General features: G+C 43.0%; 1 protein-coding gene across 3 annotated transcripts in view; it reads left to right on the forward strand.

Moving 5' to 3' along the window:
* The window catches only part of LSAMP (limbic system associated membrane protein), a 446,642-nt gene that overhangs the window by 419,021 nt on the left and 4,312 nt on the right, over positions 1-23,309 (forward strand). For 2 of the 3 annotated variants that reach the window (XM_053386082.1, XM_053386084.1), the window contains exon 7: positions 815-850. The exons of the other annotated variant lie outside the window; for it this stretch is intronic. In XM_053386082.1, the coding sequence (XP_053242057.1) occupies positions 815-850 (36 nt within the window). The remainder of the gene's footprint in view (positions 1-814; positions 851-23,309) is intronic. 3 annotated transcript variants of the gene reach the window in all.

Below are 23,309 nucleotides of genomic sequence, written 5' to 3' on the forward strand. Positions count from 1 at the left end.
TGATTTCTGGACAATAATTTCTTTCTCTCCCCTCTTCTTATCCCAGTTTCCCAGTCTGTAAAAGCCTGAATGAAGATGTAAACCAAGCTTCTCCAGATTGTACCCAAACATGCTATGTTCCTGGGAGTCATTTGCATAACAGATTCTTCGGTGGTGACGTTTGTCATTTAATCAAGATCTTTCCTCTTAAGAGAGAGAGGGTGGTCCCTTAAGTCATTTATTTTGGAAGCTGACTAGGAAATGCTGCAACGTTGTCCATGAAATCCACAATTTTCATTGGTATTTTGGAGATTCTGCCATGAGACAAAAGGGTTTAAAGATAAATCAAGACATAAAATGCAATTGAGTTTGTAAGAAGGAGATGCCACCATTGATTCTTGAACATGGCCTGCATGTACAGAGTAGAAAGTGTCTAGAATGTCTTTGCTGCTTGCAGTTCAGCATAGTTAACCAAACATATTAACAATACAAATTTAACAGCAAAGCAAAATAGGCAAAAGATTACTAGGTCAAAGAACTGTGTATTGGGATCTTGTGGTGATATTTGGATAGTGAAATCATGGCACTCAAGTTCCCTCACAGAAGGCATCATAATTCCCTTTATATTCTGTATATTGCTTATTCAGTTTGTGTCTCCTTCAGATGGTTCCTCCCTGCCTCATCACACACTTAGGTGCTTTGGGAAGAGCAAATGTTCTTTTGAATCAAAGCAATTTCAGGTTGGGAAGCACTCCAGGTTTGTAACTGTTGCTTGCTGAATGTGGAAAGTGCATGTTGCTTATTGTTTTGTTTTGTTGTTTTTCTCACTCCTTAGAGAAAATATTACCCACACTCCCCAATCCTTTTCCAGGTCAGTATATGTTTTGTGTCACAGTAGCTCTTAAGCTGGGTCATTCTCCATCAATTCAATAAGTAGGATGAACCAGGGAAGAGGAAATAGTTTATTTGTTGTGTAAAAATAAGACATCGTGTCTACACTCTGGTTGCTCCCTCCCTTATATCTACGTGCCCCATTGCTGTCAAACTCAGCTGTTCAACTCTTAAGCCATTGGTCTTTTAAACTTAGGTCACCTGAATCTTTTAACAATTCAGCACATTAGAGATTTTTCATTTGTTATTCAGTCTTCAATTACTCTCTAACAGAAAACCTATATAGACCCATATAGTATAGCCCCTCACAGACAAGTATCACCTCAGAATGCATATGGGAGATGGTTGGTCTGAAAGTTGAAAAAAAGTCCTTATTAAAACACCCAGTTACAAACTCACTTCACATGGAAAGCTGACCTAGCAGAGAGGAGGCTTCTGGACTAACCTTCTATACCCGACATTGTAAATATTTCTCATGGAGGAAGAGACTGAGTTTAGGTCTTTTTAAAAGGACTGACCTCAATTCTGAGCTGGTATGAGCCAATGAGAAGACAATGTCATCTTGAATCCACTAGCTCAAAACTAAAGTGAAGAAGCCAACATGGGATGATTACCCCCCCATAGTAACAATTTGTTTGAATGCTCTGGTGTATGATGGTCAGGTAGTCCACTACGTCCCTTTACCATTACGCAGAGTGAGGTGGTTGTCCAGGCAGCAATGCAGAGGATTAGCGTTCTCAGGGAGTGACAGCAAGGTGTTGGAGACTATGATTTCCTCTTCTCTCCCTAAGTTGGTCTGCTGCCTTCAGGTGCAGTAGAAGACACTGTCCCATTGGCAATGTTAAGGTTCACTTGCATTCTATATGTGGAATATGCTCTCTTGCAATGAGGATGGTCTTTCTTGGGCCTGCCCTACATGGCGAATGAATAGCAGGAGATATTGAAAAATATCAGCCTCCGGTATTTTCACCAGCTCTGCTGTTCACTCAGTTTCTTGGTGATCCAGGTTCAAGGTATGTCTTTGAAAAAGCACCCCCAGGCTCCCACACAGCACTGGTGTGTGCTTTTATTATTGGAAGACACCCAGTGACAATGGTATCCAATAGGCTTAATAGAAATGGAAGCACTTATTTCCACTCTCTGCACCATTGATATTTATTTATTTATTTATTGAATTTGTATCCCACCCTTCATCCATAGAACTTAGGGCAGTTCGCAACATAATTTTGAGAGTTGCTGGTCTGCAAGGGCAACTTGGTTCCAGAACAACAACAACAAACCCTCACAGCCAATACAGCAGGTGTGGGAAACCCTTTTGGTCTAGTGGGCAGGCCAACTTTGACATATGACTAGGACCACCCACCTGCTAATCATCTGGTAGCATAATGATGTTTCCCACATCTGCAGTGCAGCAATAGCAGCACTGATTATTAATCAAGAGGATGAGGGCATACAACCTGTTGGTATTGTCACTTGCTTGCTGTCATTTCTTCAAAGGGAATCCACACATTTTCATGGGGAAACTAAGATGGTTAGAACATTGTAGCCACTGGCTACAACTGGGTAAACAGAGGCAAATCTACAAATACAATTAAAGGAAAGCAGATACAAAAACAATGTACCATTAAATTAAATCCTGTATATTTATTTACCATAAAGCTGAAGAAAAGCAATAAAGTAGGCCATTTGCAAACAAGCAGTCTAAAAATAAATCAAATAAATATGATTATCATATGAAGCAGGAATGAAAATGTGCACAGATACAAGAATAACATCTTTAAAGGGCTGCTCTGGGATTGTGTTTAGCATCTCTATATTAATTAAATTTAGGTTTTATTGAAAACAAAGAGTTATATTTAAATTAATCACCCACATTGTGTGTGCCTTAAAAACATGCACGCACAACACATATAAGGAATGCTTTACTCATAGTTATCATTTGGCTGTATTTGTTTGCATCCAGATATATGTATGTATCCACCCAAAGTAGCTTCAAGTTTAAAAGCTAAATAAATACAATTATTAACAATAAAAAACTTACCTGAAATAATTATCTCACAGCAGGACAAGTTGAATATTAAAATTTCTTTACTGAAAAAAGTAATAGAACGTATCTGAGAAGCAGTTTAGATGCCACCACTGAGAAGGCCTTGCACCTTGTTAAATATCCATCTGATAATGAGACACAGAACTGAGCCCCCAAAGCTGACCTTAAAGCGTTGGCAATTAACCCAGATTTTTTTGATTTTTTTTAGATTTGTGGTTTTATCGGGTAAGGAATATATTGGTCTCACTTCATTCCTGCCTAAGGATAAAGCTACAGTCCTAATCACACTTACCAGGGAGTAAATCCTATACTTCAAGGGTACACTCTTACTTTAAAACATATTGAACACTGGAACTTAGAAGTAACATGCATAGGATTCTCTGGACTGAGGCATTGCAGGGAATTGGACTAGATGACTAGATTTGGGCCCCTTCCCGTTCTAAAATTCTACAGTTCTGAATGAAAATATCAGCAGAGAAATATATATTTGTACCCACATGATCAAAACTTTAACCTGTAAAGTTTTAATAGCACTTTATCTTGCATGTATAATGTGTCAGTCTGATTTATTCCATGCTTGAATTAATGCTCAAGCATTCGATTTTGATTCACATAAGCTACATCCTAGTCTACCTTCAGTGCATCCTGGATTACTGAGCAAATCTATAATTTTAATATGTAGAACCTTATTTCTCTGCCAAATGTTCCCAGCAGTTTCTTTGCCATGGGCAATTAGCACAGGTATTGGTGCTTTACTAACTGTTCGCTCTGCCTTTACAATTCACCTCTTGATAGAGCCTCAGGAAAAATATTATCAAATCCCTAAACTGTGTAGACATGGCTTCTTTTCTCAGACATGAATGCGCTCCTCTAAGATTTTGATCATATCACCCTTGCTCTTAAAGCCTTAGGCTGTGGCGCTTGTTTTGTTGTGTTTAATATGAATTAGCATTTCCTGACCACATGGGCGTTACAAGGACACATTGGAATCATTTCTGATTTTTAAAACTTTATTAGTATGGGTCTTTGCTGTTAAAGGCAAACCATTCTCATTGTAAAGCAGCATTTTCATAAAATATCCTGTGCAATGATTTACTATTTTGTCACCATTAACCTATAAGCGTTATGTAGTCACCACAGGCAACAGCAGCCAGATAGGTATAGAAAAGGCTGTCGCTATTGCATTGCCTGGGATGCAAGCCACTGTGGATTACCTAACAAAAACTTGTTTACTGTCTAATAAAGCTATTTTGATCTTTTTAGATGCCAGAGCAAAGGTATTTTTAGAGTGCGCATTCTTCTGCTAAAAGTGCTGTGGGTTTCAATGTGCTTCTATAGATACCGTATTTTTCGCTCTATAACACGCACCCGACCATAACACGCACGTAGTTTTTAGAGGAGGAAAATCCGTAGGTATTCAACCCGTAGGCATTCCCTCCATAACACGCACAGACATTTCCCCTTACTTTCTAGGAGGAAAAAAGTGAGTGTTATGGTGCAAAAAATACAGTAAGTTTCCCACGCCCCCCATTTCATTTCTAAACCAAAATCTTGGGCAAACGTCTCCCCACACAAGCAGAACGATAGTGGAGGCAGCACAGTCTCAAGTTCTACCAGGTTCACCAGCTTCCTAAACCAAGCTGTCCCTCGTGTCTTGTATCCACTTCTAGCTTAAAGTTCAATTCCTTTCACCTTCCTTGTTCTCCAGCTGCCATTGCCCCTCGTGCTTTCTGATGATGCAATAGCAAAGTGGTGGTAATGCTGAATTTAATCAGCCACTCTTTTCACATACCTAAACCAGACACATGGTTACAGTAAGTGAGTCCAAGTAGACGAGGTTGGTGGTGGTGGGAGAATAACAGTTCCGTTTATGTAAAGCAGATGCTGATTGGAGAATGGCCCTGCATTGACTGTAGATTGTAGCTAGTTTCCTCTTAGATGTAGATATTCTAGCTTGTACTAACACTTTCACTTGGAGGATGGGTATAATGGTGGGCTATAGGCTATAGTGAGAAAGGGGTTGGTTGGAGGGATTCAAGGCAAAAATAGGAGCTTCCTCAAAAAGGTATGACCAACTTTCTGTTTGATGGATTTATATTTTTAACAAGGGTTTCTGTTGTCCAGGAGTCCCCCAGTAAATGGGATCACTCTGTCCTAGCAACAAACTCACTCTCTCTGGATGGCTTTCTGTGTGCAAGAAATGTGATAACAACTTTCTTCCCTTGATCTAACCAAGTCAAATCAAGTGATGGGGACGTGTTTTGCTGGTCCATCTTTTAAAATGATCTCATAATTCTCAAAAGGCATACTTAGGACTAGCTTTGTATAAGGCTGTGCATATTAATCAGATTTGAATCTAACATGGGTGTAAGAGTAACATTCCATATAGGGATAGATTTACAAAATTCAGAGAAGTGCAAATTTCACCGGAGAGCTGTGTTTTGGTTTGTGCATTGCTTGGAGAAGTGAGAATTTGGGTGGTTCTGTGAACTAAATTATACCTTATCTCTACTTCTGTTTATGCTGGATAATTGAGGGGACCCATTCAGCATGAGCAGGAAAGTTCTAATCCTGCCAAGCTTCATGGTGTATTCTGATGATGCTGTTGGCATATGCAAGAGCCTAAATACCTAAATACAAGTCCAGGCTTCAAACCATTTTGGACCTTCAACAGATTCTTCTAAGCTCCAAAGCAGATATGAGGTGTGCCAGAGAGCCAATCTAACCTTGGTGATCCTCAGTTTTGGTGGCTTCCTGCATTACAGTCAGTGAGTGTCTGGAGGCGGTTGGAGGATGGATGGCGGCTAACAGATTGAGGTTGAATCCTGACAAGACAGAAGTACTGTTTTTGGGGGACAGGAGGCGGGCAGGTGTGGAGGATTCCCTGGTCCTGAATGGGGTAACTGTGCCCCTGAAGGACCAGGTGTGCAGCCTGGGAGTCATTTTAGACTCACAGCTGTCCATGGAGGCACAGGTCAAATCTGTGTCCAGGGCAGCTGTTTACCAGCTCCATCTGGTACGTAGGCTGAGACCCTATCTGCCTGCAGACTGTCTCGACAGAGTGGTGCATGCTCTGGTTATCTCCCGCTTGGACTACTGCAATGCGCTCTACGTGGGGCTACCTTTGAAGGTGACTTGGAAACTACAACTAATCCAGAATGCGGCAGCTAGACTGGTGACTGGGGGCGGCCGCCGAGACCATATAACACCGGTCTTGAAAGACCTACATTGGCTCCCAGTACGTTTCCGAGCACAATTCAAAGTGTTGGTGCTGACCTTTAAAGCCCTAAACGGCCTCGGTCCAGTATACCTGAAGGAGCGTCTCCACCCCCACTATTCTGCCCGGATGCTGAGGTCCAGCGCCGAGGGCCTTCTGGCGGTTCCCTCATTGCGAGAAGCAAAGCTACAGGGAACCAGGCAGAGGGCCTTCTCGGTAGTGGCGCCCGCCCTGTGGAACGCCCTTCCAGCAGATGTCAAAGTGATAAACAACTACCTGACATTCAGAAGACATCTTAAGGCAGCCCTGTTCAGGGAAGTTTTTAACGTGTGATATTTTACTGTATTTTTGGTTTCTATGGAAGCCGCCCAGAGTGGCTGGGGGGGCCCGGCCAGATGGGCGGGGTATAAATAATAAATTATTATTATTATTATTATTATTATTATTATTATTATTATTAGCTGCTCACCCCTTATTTTGCATATGCAAACATATACTGGAGACCCAGTGATGTGTTAGGGGGAGAGTGCTTATGATTGCCTGAATAGACCAGGGTTCAAAATCCCACTTGGATATGAAGCTGATTGGGTAACAACATATCTTGCTTTAAAGATAAAAATGAGACAACCAGAACAGGGGTCATGTAAAACGGAAACTCACTGTTCAGAGTTCAGTCAAATGATGGAAGACAATGACTGATTTGGAATAAACTGAGGGTGGGGGAGAGGTTTCCAAAAGACAAATATACTGAGTATCAGTGTTATAAGCAGGACAAAACAATTCCAAGAATGTGATAGCCAAACATTTGCTTAGAACTTTAAATGTAGAGAATCACACATGAACATACAGCCCCATCTATGCCAACCCGAACTCCTTGAGAAAAGGGTATGGTAAAAATGTATATAAATTTGGATTACAACCAAAATTAAAAATGAATCATATGCATTTGGGTCAACTGATGTATGCTGTGTTTAAATTCACATAAGCTTCGTCTATATATTTCCACAAATGTTTTTGAAGAAAGAAGAGTGTTTTCTTTGTTTTTAGATGAGTCCCTAATAATACATATCACCAGTCTGGAAGAAGAGAGAAACCTGCTTTAAGATTATGCTTGCCTTCTGTTTTAATAGGCACTTGTATTAAAAAACAACAACAATTTTTTTGAAAGAAAAAAGTCTGCTGTCCCATTAATAGTTGGTATCCTTTTAGGTTTTAATAAGCAGAGAGGCTGAAAGTGTATAAGTAAGGCAACTGCTTTTGCTTTCTCCTCTGTCCGTTCCACTTGTCACTAAGTTCCCATTCAAATAACAGTATCTGGTTCTGTAATGGTAAATGGGAATTTAAAAGGGTGGCAGTGGGAGTGGAGTGGGGTGGCATGTCTCACTTTAACCTCAAATTATTCTCTCTTAAGGCAGTGGCAGCCAAACAGCAAACAGCTTCCCCTTTTACCATTTCCACACATCACAGGCCATCAAAGGATTTGCCTGACAATTTGGCTTCCCATATGGTTATTTTCCCCAGTGAACAGTCTTTCCATTCACTAACCCATGTTGGTAAAGTCATTTTAGGAAGTGTTGGTTTTATCTTCTGGACTCAGGCACTGGGGCTGAGCCTGTTGGTGACACTGTTCCCATTCAGCATTGGCAATAATAAAAAAGCACATTACACATGACTGGGCTTGCATGATTTAATACCACTGCATATGCTAGCTTATGCTAACAACAAAAACAGCAAGTCCTTTCCAAAGAACCTGGTCTTGTAGAAAAGCAGAGAATGGTTTCCAAATGGATGGGCTTCCAAGGGAAGAAAACGCAGGGGAAACATTCCGGTCCTATGCATCCCCATGTTGCCTGTGTTTGTAGAAATGTAAAATATATTCCCATAATAAGGAAAGTACAGCATGAGGATAGGGGCAGTTGTGGAGGGCATAACTAAATGTTACATAATTGTTATTGTTGTTGTTGTTATAAAATACAAACTACATGGGGCTGCTCCAAAATGATAGCTTGGCATCAGTTTCCTCCTTTGTCCTCCATAATGTAAAGTCCATCCTACCTGTGTCCTCTTCTTATCATGCTGAGCATTTATCTACCCTTTGAAGTCATTAGTTCAAAATTCAGATCTCAAAAGAAAAACTAAACAAAAGACGTCCGAGTCAATGGAATCGTCTTTGTGCACAAGTTATTAGAATGGCTATAGTTCAGGGATGAGGAGCATGTGACTTCCAGCTGTTGTTGGATGCCAGCCCTGTTCATCAGCTACACTAGCTGTGACTGATAGGAGTTGGAGTGCAACAACATCTGGAGGGCTACAAATTCCCCATCCTTGCTACAGTGGCAAATGAGATCATGTTCTAGGCAGGACATTGGTGGCAAATGTGATTTAAACTGCAGTTGTGGGGAGACACTTCAGTAGTAGATTACTTATTTTGAAGTTGTGCAGTGCCCTGCCTTGCACTCGAGGGAAGTTCAAGTAGTCTCAGCACTGCTTGAAAATATCCTCCCACTTGGGGAATTGCCACAGTACAAGTTGTTCTTGTAGAGTGGAGGGATTTCATCAGTCTTAAAAGTTCTGTCATGCTCTTTGAGCAAATGCAATGTGATCTTAGTGTGAGAGAGAAGCAATGGCAAGACAAATTTCTTCAGAAGAAAATTACAGAATGCCGCCCACAAACGGTCAAGTGACCAGAACACAGTGTGACAGGGTGATACAATAGCATTCACAAAAGTGAAAATACAGAAGTGTTCTCTGTCAATCTCTCTGTGTGGGCCATTGGGTAGCTAATTAGCGAGAACATATTGTACCCTTTGAAAAGTGTAGTATGGTTTAATGGACCACTGATATCTTCAGCTGTTTACTACTATCAATATGTTGCTTATGCAGCAACACTGAGACCTACTGTCTAAGACTGTTCCTCCCTATGACTCCACAAAGTCGAATGCTTTTTGACACTGAAGTGTGAATGGTACTTTAGATCAGGGGTAGGCGCTGTGAATGGTTTGACTACAACTCCCACCATGCCTGACCATTGGTCATGCTGGTGGGGCTAATGGGAGTTTGAGTGCAGTAACTTCTGGAGGAAACTACACTGGCTACCCCTGCCAACAAGTAAGATCAAGGAGAAAATGAAGTGTGCTTGTTTTTTATTTGCAAATTTAACAATGAGAAAAGGAAAAGGAAAGAATTGTGAAAATTAATAATATGAAAGCAAAAGAAGAATACTAATAATTACCACCAGCGCACATTAAAGATAGAATAAACATCAGTACATCCATCTTAAGTTAAACATACAGGTTGATATAAGCCCTCCAGATGTCAAAATAGGTATCCACATGACATTGATATCTATAAAGAAATATGTTGAAATGAAGCCAAGGCAGTTAGGTCCTCAGATCACTGCATGATAGACATTGGGTCTATTGAAGTATAAATCCCTTGATGATCATAAGGGTTTGCAAAATCCTCTTTTGTTGTCCTTCCTGTCATTAATCCCTGTATGATGGGAATTTAATTTAAAAGTGCCTGAGCATCTGCAAATAGCAAGGATTTTGCCAATGCAAATTGATACAGCAGCAACTTCAGACCAAAAAGAATATATCACTGTACAAGCCCACACTATATGCCTCAATGAGACATTTTCAGCACCACATCTCAAACTATATCTGTAATGGGCAGTGCCTTCCTATGTTGTGGAGTCCAATGTGCCTGAAAATATTTATTTTGCTGGATTGATCTCAATTTCAAATCCAAAGGAACATTCCATATAAAATATTCTAATTCCCTCTTCCACATATATCTAAGTTCCTGAGCTACTCTCTTGCAAAGTTCCATAAGCATTTATAAACAACAGTTATGGGTTCAACTTTCTGTAAGGAAAAACCTGGTTTCTGCAGAAAAGCTGATTAACGTTTGCTCCAATTCAGCAGCGGAGAATGGGTTTTCCCAGAGGAAAGCAACAGGACAAGCGGAAGTGTGGGCAAGCCCTTAGAATGAGAATAGGATGCAAATAGAGCATTATGAACTTGATGCTTCTAGCAGCGAAATTGGGGATATTTTTCCCTGTACAACAGAGAAGCAGGAGGAAAAATCCCTAAGTGTAGCCTACTAAGTACCAGCTGCAAACCCCCAAAGCCTCGGAACTGAGTACAGAGCCTTGGAAGAAAGAAATTAATAACTTTCAAAGCATGACCTTGAAAATGGAATTAACTGTATTCCCCCCCCCCTTTAAGCCTCCCTGATAATAAAGATTTCATCTTCAGAAACCCTGGCAAACAGAGTCAGCAGACTAGAAAAATGACTTCTAGCTGAGGTGCTGGCATGTGTAAAACCCCAAGCTCTCCAGGCCTCAAGGGGGGAGACGAAATATGTCCCTTCCTCTGTGTTTTTGCTCCAGCTGCATAACTTGTTTCTCTTTACCTATTTCTGCTTTGTTCCTAAGACACATCAAGGAATACAGTAGGCACACGCATCATTGCACACAATAGCCTTTATGAACCTGGTGCCTTCCAGATGTTGTGGACTACAACTCCCATCAGCATGTGCTGGCTGGCGCTGGTGGGAGTTGTAGTCCAAAACTACTGGAGCACAGCAGGTTGGCGAAGGCTAAAATACAGCAATTCAAGAGTCCACGTTCAGATCTCCCTGGTGTTTCCAGTCTTCATCATAAGAACCTAAGAAGAGCCTGTCAGATAAGGCCGACCTAGCCCAGCATCCTGCTCTCACAGTGGCCAACAAGATGCCCATGGGAAGCCTAAAAGCAGGTTCTGAGCACAACTACAATCTCTCCACTTGTAATTCCCACATCCATTCAGAGACATATTTGCCAAGGCATTTTTTAAACATATAAAGTGTGGTTGGGATTGTCCCCCTCAGTCCTCATGAATTCCCCACCCCCAGTGCATGAACTCAAAATCCTCTCCCTCAGTTGTGCCCTTTTAATTCTGCTTGGCCCTGGGTTATATTTGGGGAAAGCAAAATTTAGATTTATAAGTTGTTCATGTTTTTCCTCTAGACCGGAGTTTCCCAAACCTGAGTCTCTACTTGTTTTGGGACTTCAATTCCCATCATCCCTGAGCTCTGGTCCTGCTAAGTTTAGGAAACCCTGCTCTAGACTGTGGTTTAGGATTTGCCATTGTATTTTAAGCAAAACCTGGAGCTGTGCAAGTCATGTGCCTTAATTAGGCCTGTTAACTTTTCAGAGATTTGAGGCTAAGCTGGGCACTGGCTTTTAACTTTACTTTAAGGAGGGAGAGGTTAGCACCCTCACTACTTCATGACCAAGGAGATGGTGAGTGGGGAGGTTCAGAGGCTTTGTGGGCGCCAGGTGAAGACCTTAAGGATGTCACTGTGCCCACAGATGCTACATTGGTGGCTGTGGGCTTAAGCAATACACAAACTTCCTGTTCAATTCTCATTGTTCTCATTGTTTCCAATTTTAGAAGATGTGTCATTTCTTAATAAGTTCTCATTACATATGAGACTTATAGATCAGATAAAGAGATTTGCTGCTCTTTAACTGCTGAACTATTAACAGATTAGTTCTTAAATGCTTGCCAGTTCCTAATTTGTGCCAGTTCTCCACCTTGTGGCAAAAGAATAGATTCTTGCTAAAGTACAGAGACCAAATGCAGATATGCCACTAGATGGCAGGCAACACCCACTTTTGCAAAAGGAGTGAAAATGAGAGAGCTTGAAGCAATGTGTACTTTTTAGCAAAGCCCTGTGTATTATTATTTTTTAAAGACAGAACCAACCTCTCTGAATATCATGTAAATGCACCCTGCCACATGTAAGTAAATATAAATCAGATTTATACACCTAATTACTAACACTTCTCATGGATTCCAGCCCCTATTTCTTTTTAAAACAGAACCTTTCCTACTGCATGCGAAGTGTGATATTGTGTTTAGAGCCCAGTATTACCACCTACAGATTTGCTAATCAACACTCCATTGCCCCAGGAGATTCATAACTTCTTCCTTGTAACACTGAGCTCAATTCTCACTTCGGGATCCTTTTTCTTGCCTTTGCCAGACTTCCAGTGTCAAGAAACATTTTTTAAAAAGTGAATTTGCCACTACACCAGACAGGAACTCTTTTGTAACAACATACAAAACATGCAAGCATTTCATACCGCAAATGGTGAAAAGGCTGTCTTTGGAATAGAATATACCCGTTTCTGCAGGCAAATGAAAATTGAGAATGTGTGATTCGTATTAGGGGCATGCAATAATGATTTAAACCGTCATTCATTCCACTGTTTGCTCATTAAAATTGATTCCATTTTGTTATCCATTCATTTGAATTTCACTGTAACCACTGGCAGCGCGGGAGAGGGGAGACTGAATCTCCCTCTCCAACTCGCAACTGCCATTGCTGCACAAAGAGAGAGAAAGCCTGCATTTTTAATTGCAGGCTTCATTCTCACTCTTCTCGGGGCAACACAAAGTAGAAAAATAAGCTTCTTTCCTCCCCTTCATTCTCCCCACGTGAAGAGAGAGAAGGAAGACTGTCCCCCCTTTGTTTACCTTCTGCCTGCTTGCGGCAGCAGTAATACAAACACAAGAAAGTTTGCAAAGCTCATTCCATGCTGATCCTTTCCACCTTGATGTCCCACCTGTCTCCCTTCATCCATCTTGTTCCCCACCACCACCCTCAGTCTCACTCACCTACAGGCTCAGCCAAGCTACACCCTTCCCCTTCCACTTTAGCCAAACCATAGCACAGACAAGCCACAGAAGAGTAGACAGGACAGACTGGGGCAGCTCCCCAGCAACTGTTCTGTTCTGCTGCTACTTCTCTCCTCTCTGACCTCCTATATCACTGAGGCCGAAATGATGGCATCAGTGTGAGGTATGTACTGACAGCCATAATGGTTGCTAGAAAGCTACCCCATTTTATCCTACCTGTTCCTCTGTTGCTTGGCTGAGCTGCCCTCCCACTTCCTTACTTGCCTACCTGGGCCACCCACCTGCTATTCTGTTGTCACGCTACAGTTTGCTCAACCACCTGTTGGCAGCCATGCAAACTGCAGCGTGATGACATCCTTCCAATTCTATTATGTAGCAAGATAAGTTTTGCATTTGCTTTGGATGAATCCTGAATTCCAAATTGTGCTCTTCAGAGAGGGATGTGACTTATCCAAAGACAGTGTCCTTCAAGGGTGTCCAAAGCAAATCAGTCTCTTCCTGAAGCTTCAGGAACAATTTGAAGGAGCACAAAGGCACAGACACTGTGTCTGTGAAAATGGATCCATTTCCCAAAAGTAAAATGCCAGCAATGTAAGTGAGGAGAGTATAGGTGCTTGTTTTTTTGAACCTAAATGGAATAACTTTAACACGTCTCTCCTTATTTCCAATTACAATGCTTTTTGAAATGATTGTAGAAGGAGTACTGATATCTTCTTACTGAACTTTGTAACTGTGTGTCTGTGGCAACAGAGAAAGTTGCAGTGATTAGGGCATCCAAGAATGGCTTGAGAGGCAGCACTAACTGGGAGATGCCTGGTGTCCTACTGCTGCCTGCTCTGTGGGTGGGTACTGGCACCAGCTCCCCAACTAGGTATGTGAAGTTCCATTGAATTCACAGAATGTAAGTCAAACTCACCCAGCACTTACATACTGGTCATCTGGTAGAGTAAAGGGAAGAGCACCACTTTCCTGCTAAAGAAGGGGTTGGGAACTGGAACTGGCCACCAGGCTAGATCCTGACCTTTCCCAACCACCACAGACAACTCTGACCAGTGGGATTAGTCACCATGGTAAATAATTTTTTGCCTTCATGGTTTGCAGGCAAAGGAAATGGAGTTTGCTGCCATCACGAATCAACTGAAAACAAACCATAGGGGAAAGGAAGTCTTTCCACCTAAGGCTTCCAACCAGCTGGTTGGTGCTTAGCGCAATCCCTACTTTGGACAGAGATTGACTGAACTACAGTGTTCCTGATAGGGAACTCTGCAGTGCAGCTGATTCCAGCCTCACTTGTCCAGAAGCAATACACCTTAAGGCTCTCAGTTGTTCCTTGGCAGTCACATATTAAGCTGCACCACACCTAATGTTACATATGATATGTGCAATGGGATGTTCTCCCCTGCTCCTCCTGCTGCACACCTTCAGAATCTGTTAGAAGGGTTCCCACAACCCCCTGGAGAGTTTTGTGGAGGCTACAAAGAATGCACAGAGGGAAAAGAGTGGGGGACGTCTTGTTATGCAGGTAGAAATTCTTACACTGATGGGACACATTGGTTGATTTTCACCCAAATGGTAGCAAACAAGCAAATAATGAACGAACAAAATACCTAAAAATGCCTACACTCCCTAACTTATGCACCTATCCATCTGATTTTTTCTGGTTACGTACCTAGAGACATGGCTACAACATGTGCCAATTTATACAAATCCCACCCACCCTGAATCCCAAGGGGTAAGTGAATCTTTGTCTCCCAAACTTTTCTCTCAGAAGCAGCAGCTATGTCTGCAAATTCGGTCCGATTTCAAAACCCAAAATATTATATGCAATGATATTTTTAAAAACAAAAAACAAAATTTTTAAAAACAAAAAACAAAACTCAAAATGTAAAGGCTTCTTGCATGTGTGCATGCAAATGTGTGTGCGCACACACAAGCCCAGCACCTATTTGTCTGAAATTGGCTGGCATCATCCATAGGGACACCTGTGCCTACAATTTTCATCGAATCATCATGTGCCTGTTTGTTGCTCTCCCCATTATTGCAATGGGACTGCGCAAAGTGCTGTATTTTCTAAAGAGATGTTTTGATTTGAATCCAATACATAGTGAGTTTCCTCCAAAGCAGTCCAAGCTGAATCATCTCACTTTCTGAAGTGCCAAAGTGGGATCAGAACTGAATCTTGTCTTGCATATGCCCCTAGTGATTTTCCATTTGCTAATTCCACAACCTCTCTACACAGCATATTCCACCTACTTTTTATTAACCTGCAAGTTCCTTGCTGTTTGCTAAGATCTACATCTCTCTACCTTACAACAGAGTATTCTTGAAACTAAGAATGCTAAGCTATTTGAAGCCCTTTCTCCCTTTCCTTTCCATTCACATTTCATCAATCAAATAAAATTCTCAGTGGTAAAAAATTAAAAACAACAATTCAAACAATGCTTGAAATGTGAATTGTTAGGTTTGAAAAACATTACGATTGGGCAGGTTTGTAAGGAAAGAGCAGCATGTTGCCATTACAGAGCAGGGAAATTCAGCATGCTGTGTCTTTGGGTTTGAAATGAATTAGCAAGAATTAAAGTGACCATTTGGCTGTGAGCTTTTGGAGATGTCAAGGTTTGCAAAGGATCAGAGGACAGGGAATTAGTTTGCCCAAAACTTGCCCACATCACAATTCTAGAAATGGCAAATGCTGCCCCGTAGTAACAAATAGTTTCTTTAAAATGCAACAAACATTTTCCAGTCTTGCTCAAAGGGCTTTTCTCACTATATTTATTAGCCTTGCTGCAGTGAGAGATAGCATGCAGCAGGTGGCACCAAAGCCTACAAGATCAGCTGCCAGCGCTTCCCCCCTCTTCCCCTCTCATTCACTTTCTCCCTCCCCCGTTTTGATAAAGAGTTCTAATGGTCAGTGGCGTAGCGTGGGGGGTGCAGGGGGGGCCGGCCGCACCAGGCGCAACATCTGGGGGTTAGGGTTAGGGGGCACAAATCCACGGGTTAGGGGGCACAAATCCACGGGTTAGGGGGCGCAAATCCATGGGTTAGGGGGCACAAATCCACGGGTTAGGGGGCACAAATTACTTGCCTTGCCCCGGGTGCTGATAACCCACGCTACGCCACTGCTAATGGTATAAAGAAGAAAACATCATTCATCATTTTACTGATAGAAGCGTGCATGCCCAGGAGTTTTGCTGGGCAGGCAGGTTCTTGTTAGGAGCGGACAGGCTTTTGTTACAGGGGCAGAGCCTCAGATTTGTATTGTTTTTTATAGATTTTGATTGATTGGAGGGGGCAGCTGCCCCCTGTCCCCCCCCTTTGCTATGCCCATGTGCCCACACACTCACACTCTGCAGCATTAGTGGACCATGTAAGAATCTCCTAGCATGCTGACTCCATTACCAGCCTTTTTCTCTGCCTCAGTACAAGGCACAGATCACCATGCATCATCCTAGTTTTCCCAAGAGATCACAGTTCGCATCAGTGACTACCCACTTCAAAATGATAATGAATCCAAAATCTTGGACGCTTGATAAAATGCCATATCTGGTCCATGGATCTTCATAACTGCTGCATGCAGTGCCATAGCGAAATGGCAGAGCATGCAGACGGTCTGAGGTACAAACAGACAGGTCCCAAACAGACTGTCTTGTGTGAAATTCTGGAGAGCTATTGCCAGCTAGTGTAGAAAATACCCAGCTAGATGGACTCATAGGGTCTGTCTGTTCCTAATCCCCAACCCTTTCCACCTTCCTCCAAGCACTGTCTCCACAATCTTCTACCTACCAATCCTTCCTCTGCCATCAATCTAAACTATCCATGTACTATATTTGCACTACTAGTCTTTCATCATGCAGTCCCCACTGGAGGATTTGTAGTGCCACAAATATGAATGTGCATAAAGTCAGAGTGCAGCTCTCATGGGAGGTTTTGAGGCGCCTCATGTCAGCCCAGAATTTGCACGAAGTCAGGGGACTGGAGCAAAAGAGAAGGCGGGTTGCGCAACACCAGTGGCTGTGGCATCGGACCAAGAAGGGGGGAACACTGAGAGGGGAAAAGTGGTGGTTCAAAACAACGGGAGAAGCCTGAATAGATGGGGAAGGGATACGGCTGCCATATGTCTGGGAAATAGAGTCTGGAAGGAAATTTCCTTCTCACTATAATACAGTGGTACCTCTGGTTATGAACGGGGTCCGTTCGGGAGGCCCGTTCGCAACATGAAAAGAGCACAACCTGCCGTGGCATGTCTGCGCACACGCGGGTTGTGATTCGGTGCTTCTGCACATGCGCGTGACGTCATTTTGTGCATCTGCGCATGCACGAGTGGCGAAACCCAGAAGTAACCTTTTCCGGTACTTCCAGGTTGCCGCAGGACGTAACCTGAAAGAACGTAACATGAAGCAAAAGTAACATGAGGAATGACTGTAGTTTTAAACCGCCACTATTTTCCTCTCAGTGTTCCCCCCTGCTTGTTCTACTCAAACCTTTGTCGTTGTTTAAAACCACCACTCTTTTCCTCCCAGTGCCCTTTCATTTCTGCCATTGTTTAAAACAGCGACTATTCCTTCTCAGTGTCGCTGCTTGTCGCTGCTTTACTTAAACCCTTTCACTCCTGGTACAATCAGCGGCAGAGGAAGCTACTCAGGCACCCATAGGGGTGGGGTGAGCAGCCCACAGGGGCGGGGCTCACCACGGGGCCTCCAGAGTCTGCCTGCCTCCTCCCACTCAGCTGCCCTACAGCTGGGGGGGGGCAGTGGGTGGACCATTTGGGCAGCACAGAGCCTGTGCGTGCCCAAGCCACTGTGACTCTCCTAGGAGACGCATGGCTCGGGCACGCTGCAGGCCCCGCGGTGAGTGCCGCCTGGCATTTTGTCACTCCCCTCAGTGATGACACCCAGGGTGGCCCCCACACCCACTGCAAGCCCCTTCCTCCGACCCTGGGCTCTGTGTGCTGTCTTTACATGAAGTTCCTGATTCAATTTTATAATTGGAACATGTATTTTATGAACAACCAAACACCCCTATACATCCAATATCCATCATTTAATCTTCTCTAATTGAGCAAGCTAACAGATGGGCTTGTTCTTAAGAGTCTATTCATCTTAAAGATACGGAGACATATAGCTACAGAATTAGGAGGGTTGCAGAATAGGGAGGAGGCATGAAAATGGGGTGGTCTCTGTGCAAGAGGGAGGTTTAAAAAAAAGGAGGCAGGAAAAGCATGGTGAAGATGAAAATGTGGTGTCTTTGCAAAGGAGCTGTAAAATAGAGAGGAGAAGGCAAGGAGTGGTTCGTGTGCAATAGGTAATTGAGAAAAGAAGGGAGGAGGAAAGAGAAAGAAGGAGTGAACAGGGAATACAAAGCAGGGTTGTAAACAAGGAGGGAAGGAAGTGTGGGAATTGGGTGGAGATGAAATGAGGGGGTATGAAATGGGCTGCAGAATAGGAGGTGTGGCCTCATATTTGGGCAGAAGGTGAAAAGGGTGCTTAGTATTTACAATGTGTGGTAGGGAGGAAATGCAGGAGGTTACCATGGGCTGCAGAACAGGAGGTGGGAGAAGAAGGCACAGAGATGGTAAAAACGGGTGAAATGGGGCTGTAGAATAGAAGAGAGAAAGCTGGGATGATTTCTTGTTTGATCAGACAAGTAAATTGCATTGTAGCAGGTTTGGTGCGGGGTTGACCAGTGGAGTGGACAGGGTGGCAAATCCCCCCCACACACACACACACACAAAATATGTGGCAGCATTGCCATAACTGCATTACAGTATAAGATACCAAAGACTTGCAAGATGGTAGGCCCTGTCCTGGGTAGCTTGCACTGGAGTTGTGTTTCTTATTTTAAAATTCTGTTTGAACCAGAGATGGCTATTGAAGGAAATTTGAACAGATGCTGACATAATTTCTAGGAAGCCTCGCAGAACTATTCATGCATCCATTCTGGGACACTGATTCATGCTGCTCCTATAGAAACTGTATTTCATGCTGTTGCTTTTTGTTTTCCACGCAGTTTCTTAAGCTTTTTGCTATTTCATAAGAAGACATGACTCATGTTAAGTACAAGAGCTATGGGGTCAGGGCTAAAGCTGTGTGAGTGGAAGACTTACATTTGAAAACTAATAGCTTGATTTCTTGTAATATTTTATGGTAAAGTAGGGCTTAAATCAGATTTGGATTAATTATTAGACCACTGGAATGATGACTGACTGTTAGGGCAGCTTACTGTAGACTTAGGCCCCATCTGCATTATACATTCCCAGGACAGTTTTAACAATCAAGCCCGGGAACTTACCAGGGAACTCTGGGAAATGTAGTTCTGTGAAGGGAATAGGGGTCTCCCTAACAAACTAGGATTCTTTGGTGGAAGCCATGACTGTTTAATGTAGTATAATACTTCTTTAAAGGTATAGTGCAGGTGGGATTTCCGTGCTGCTCAGGTATGCAGGTTTTGTAAGTACCCAGTTGATGTATTCTGCATCAAAATAACGCTCCATATTATCTTCCAATTTAATCCAGATGTACCATTTCCAAACAAAAATCTGGTAAATTAAAAAACAGAAACACAGAAACAATAACTCCAGATTAAATAGGGGGTTTGGAGAGAATGAGATGACATTTTGATGAGGATGGTGCCATGTGGATGTTGGGGGGGGGGGAAAGGTTGCATTTATAAGTAGCGTCCACAGTTCTGCCCCGTGGAAATGCCCTAAATCTTCTTGACTCAGTACTAACTCCAATTAGCCATGAAAGCATTGGAAAGCAAAAGTGTACTTAAAGAAAGTGAGCAGTCAGAGAGGAAAAAATATCCATTCTATACATTTTGTATGTTTCTTGAATATTCAAATAGGTTTCCCAATGTTTATCTTAAAGATGCCAGCTCAGTTGGTGGCATGCTTAATAATGTCGGAATAATGTTAATAATCTCAGCATGTGTACACTTGCAATATATACTGTTTGAAAATTGTTCATACCATTTTAATCTTGCAGGACAAATAGGTCCAAGAATTCAGCGCCTGCTTGTATCATATTGAATGCAGAAAGGGGCTACTTAAGCACACCACAAGGGAATTGGTTGTTACGTGCTTACTTGTGGGCGGCGGCGGGGGAGTATCTTAACCTGCAGCACTATCCCATTCATCACCAGTTTACATGTATAATTGAGAAGTGGTCATGCTTGCATCTGTGACTCAGAAGTGGTCGGTGTAGCAGCAAGGGTATGGCAGCATCGCTCAGCTGAGTTCCAAACACTGAATGTTGCTAATGGTGCTTGAGATGGGGAGCAGCGAGACACTGGAACTTAGTGCAATGGGGGTACACTGCAAGCATGGTGGCAGTTATGTTGGATAGGCTCCACGGCCATGCAGCACCACTCTGACCTCCCCATCGCCTCCCTCTCTGAGGAAATAGCAGCGATGCTCAGTATTTGAGGAACTGGTGTGCAACGCTACTCTACCTGCACTGTCTCACCAACTGCTGCTGCTGTGATTTTAGCATCTCATGGTCACACAAGGGATCCATCTGAGTGAAATTACCTTAACATAAAAGATCACCGCATCAGAAGAAAAATTAGTTTGCCCTGTCCCTGAGCCGAGTGTGGAGGCCCTCACTCTCCACATGAAGATGGCAGAAAAGATACAAAATACTAAGCAGACGTGTCAGGAAAAAATATATATATTCAAAAGCTAGTGTAGGATAATACATTAACCAATTCACACTGTAAAATCATCTCAAGGCATTTCTGATTCATAGGATCTTTGATACCATATTTTGTTGAAGATGCTGAAATGGACGAAGCATATAGAAAGATCCCTGCAGGATCAGGCCAAAGGCCTGTCTAATCCAGCATCCTATTCTCACAGTGGCACCGTAAACAGAAGTGTGTTGATCCCAAGGCATAGTCTAAGGGCACATGGCCAAAGCTCAGCAGTTTTGCGCTTGGTTAGTGTCTATATGGGAGACCTCCTAGAAACATCTTTTATACCCCACTGAGTTCTATGATGGCTAATGAAATTTAAATGTGCATACACACAGTCTGCTATTCAGCAAATACTATATTATTAATAATGTTAATTCAAGGACTGATGACACTATACAATATCCACCACACAACAAATACTAGCATATTCGTAAACTGCCCAAGAAAAAATGGGACATGCCATTTTTTTCCCCGTGAAATCACAGCAGCCATTGGGAGTTACTTCCTCTAGCATGATTTTGGGACAAGATTCCACCTCCAAAAAATGTTTCTTTTCAGGTCTGTGGTCTTGCTTGATGTCCTAAAACACATGTCTCTGAATGTCATGCCTGGAAAAAAAACCCTTTTCTGAGTCTATGATCTCTCTAAAATGCCAGAAGTCCAATTCCTACCTTGTGTAGAGTAGACCTCCTGATAAGATTATATCTGTAGGAGGGCCTCACCTGCAGAACTCAGACATCAATTAGGTATATAAGGGATGAGACAATATTTCACATATGCTAGTCCCAAACTGTAAAGGGCCTTATGCACCAAAACCAGCTTCTTGACCTTAGCCTGATAGCTGATTGGAAGGTGGTGCGGTGGCGTTGCATTTTTTCAGTCATCCTCTCCTGCGAAAAAAGGGAGTGGGGTAATTTGCTGTGTTGAGTTGTCACTATTGTCAAGGTGTAGCAGCACTCCCTGTTCAAAAGTAGAATTATCTGTAGTAGTGTAGCCTTATTGGAGTTCACCGATTGGGTCTGCATTGCTCCCGGACAGGAAGAAGGAAGTCAAATAACACCGAGGGCTGGTTCAGAGAAAGAGTTCTTTATTTCTGCTCTCCGGAACAGCAGAAAGGCACTTGCATGGTCAGTCCACAGCAAGTCCAAAGAAATGAGAAATTTCATGCAGTATATATATTCTCCAGGCACCCTCTCCCCCTTCCCCAGGAATCCAGCCACATCAGCTTGTACACGCAGGTTGGCATCATAGATGTTCCTGCTCCGGCACTCTTAACCATAAAAGGGTATTCCTTCCTATACTTCTGACCATAAAAGGATCTTCCTGTTCCTACTCTTATCTTGGAGCAAGAGGTCACCATCTCCAAGAACACCCTCTGGCACTGTTCCCAGACTAGGTCTGTGCGTCTTTGTGGTCAGGATATAAGATAAGCCACAGACGTGTCTTTCCTGTTCTACTGGTACAGTCAAGGCCATCCTTGCCATCACAAACTGATAAAGGAGAGGGCTCTGAGCACTTGTTTATACAGCTGGGTTTTGGCTCAAGAGCTCAAGTTAAAGCATTTTAGCTAAGGAAAAATATGGATTTTGGTGCAGTTTCAAACTGCCTGCACAGTCAGTTTTGGGTTTGGGAAACCCATTCCTTCAGTAGAATTCACATAACTAGGATTTTGATCCAAATGTATATGTGTACAGCAGCTAAGACAGTGCTCCTATCCTTGTGAGTTTATCAGCAATCTTACTGATCAGCTGTTTTGTGAGGAGGGGGCAGGAGTGGGTTTAATTCAGTCCTCTGCTCCTCCACCCAAATACTTGATCAATAACAAATATCCTTTTTTTCTGAGCAGGGCTTCCTGCATACAGTCTTGGAAGTTAGACCAGGGAAGAGCACTTCATAGAGCGTTTGTTTGGCCCCAATTTCTCTAGCTAGCAAGAGATAAACTAAATAGGAGTCTTCAGAATAGCTGAGGTTCAGGTTGGAGCAAAGGATTCTATTGTATTTACATAATGAAAAATGCAACGTCAACTGACTCACAGGCATATATTGCAGGGTGTACAGAGCTGCCACTACAGGGAATACCAAACGGAATCTCTGCCTGGAGATCATTCCAGGCAGGAGAGTAGCAAATGGGAAGCTGAATGAAAGGACGTCCGTCGTGTTAGCAGTTAATAGTCCTGTTGCGATTCTGCATTATTTGTTGCTGCGGCAGTGAGCGCCTTCCGTTTCCCCCACCGTTGTAAAAATCAAAGCTTTGCTGGCATTCCTGTTGCTCCTCCCCATAGGACTTGCCCTGCAGGAGCACAAACGTTACATTGAAATAATTCCCCCTCCCGATTACCAGATAAATAATTATGCAACCTCCCCTGGGACTGAAGGCATTTGCTGATTGGTTCCATGTTTTATTGATTAGAGTGCTGTGATGAATCTGCCCCGGAGGAGCCAGCGTCTGGCTGTAAGCAGACGGTCGTCAATGTGCAGAATTATAACGAGACCTGGCATTCAAGGGCCGCCACACACAGGGAGAGCAAACAGGTGGACCACACTGCCTCCCAAGGAAGGGAGGAGGGAACAAAAGCTCAAAGAGAGAGCCACTGCTCAGTCTCTCCCTCTGCCCCCCGCATGACTTTCTGACAGGAAATGGGCACCAGTCCTTAAAGGGAGGCTGATAACTTTTTCAGTAGCTTGTGATCCATTCCTTGGTGGGAGAAACTGTCAGTTACCAGCAAAAACAGGTATCAATCCCAACTCCACCTTCTTCAACTCAGTGTGATGCTGGAGGCGGATTGCTGTTTGT

The sequence above is a fragment of the Podarcis raffonei genome, chromosome 4 (genome assembly GCF_027172205.1).
Source record: "Podarcis raffonei isolate rPodRaf1 chromosome 4, rPodRaf1.pri, whole genome shotgun sequence".
Lineage (NCBI taxonomy): Eukaryota > Metazoa > Chordata > Lepidosauria > Squamata > Lacertidae > Podarcis > Podarcis raffonei.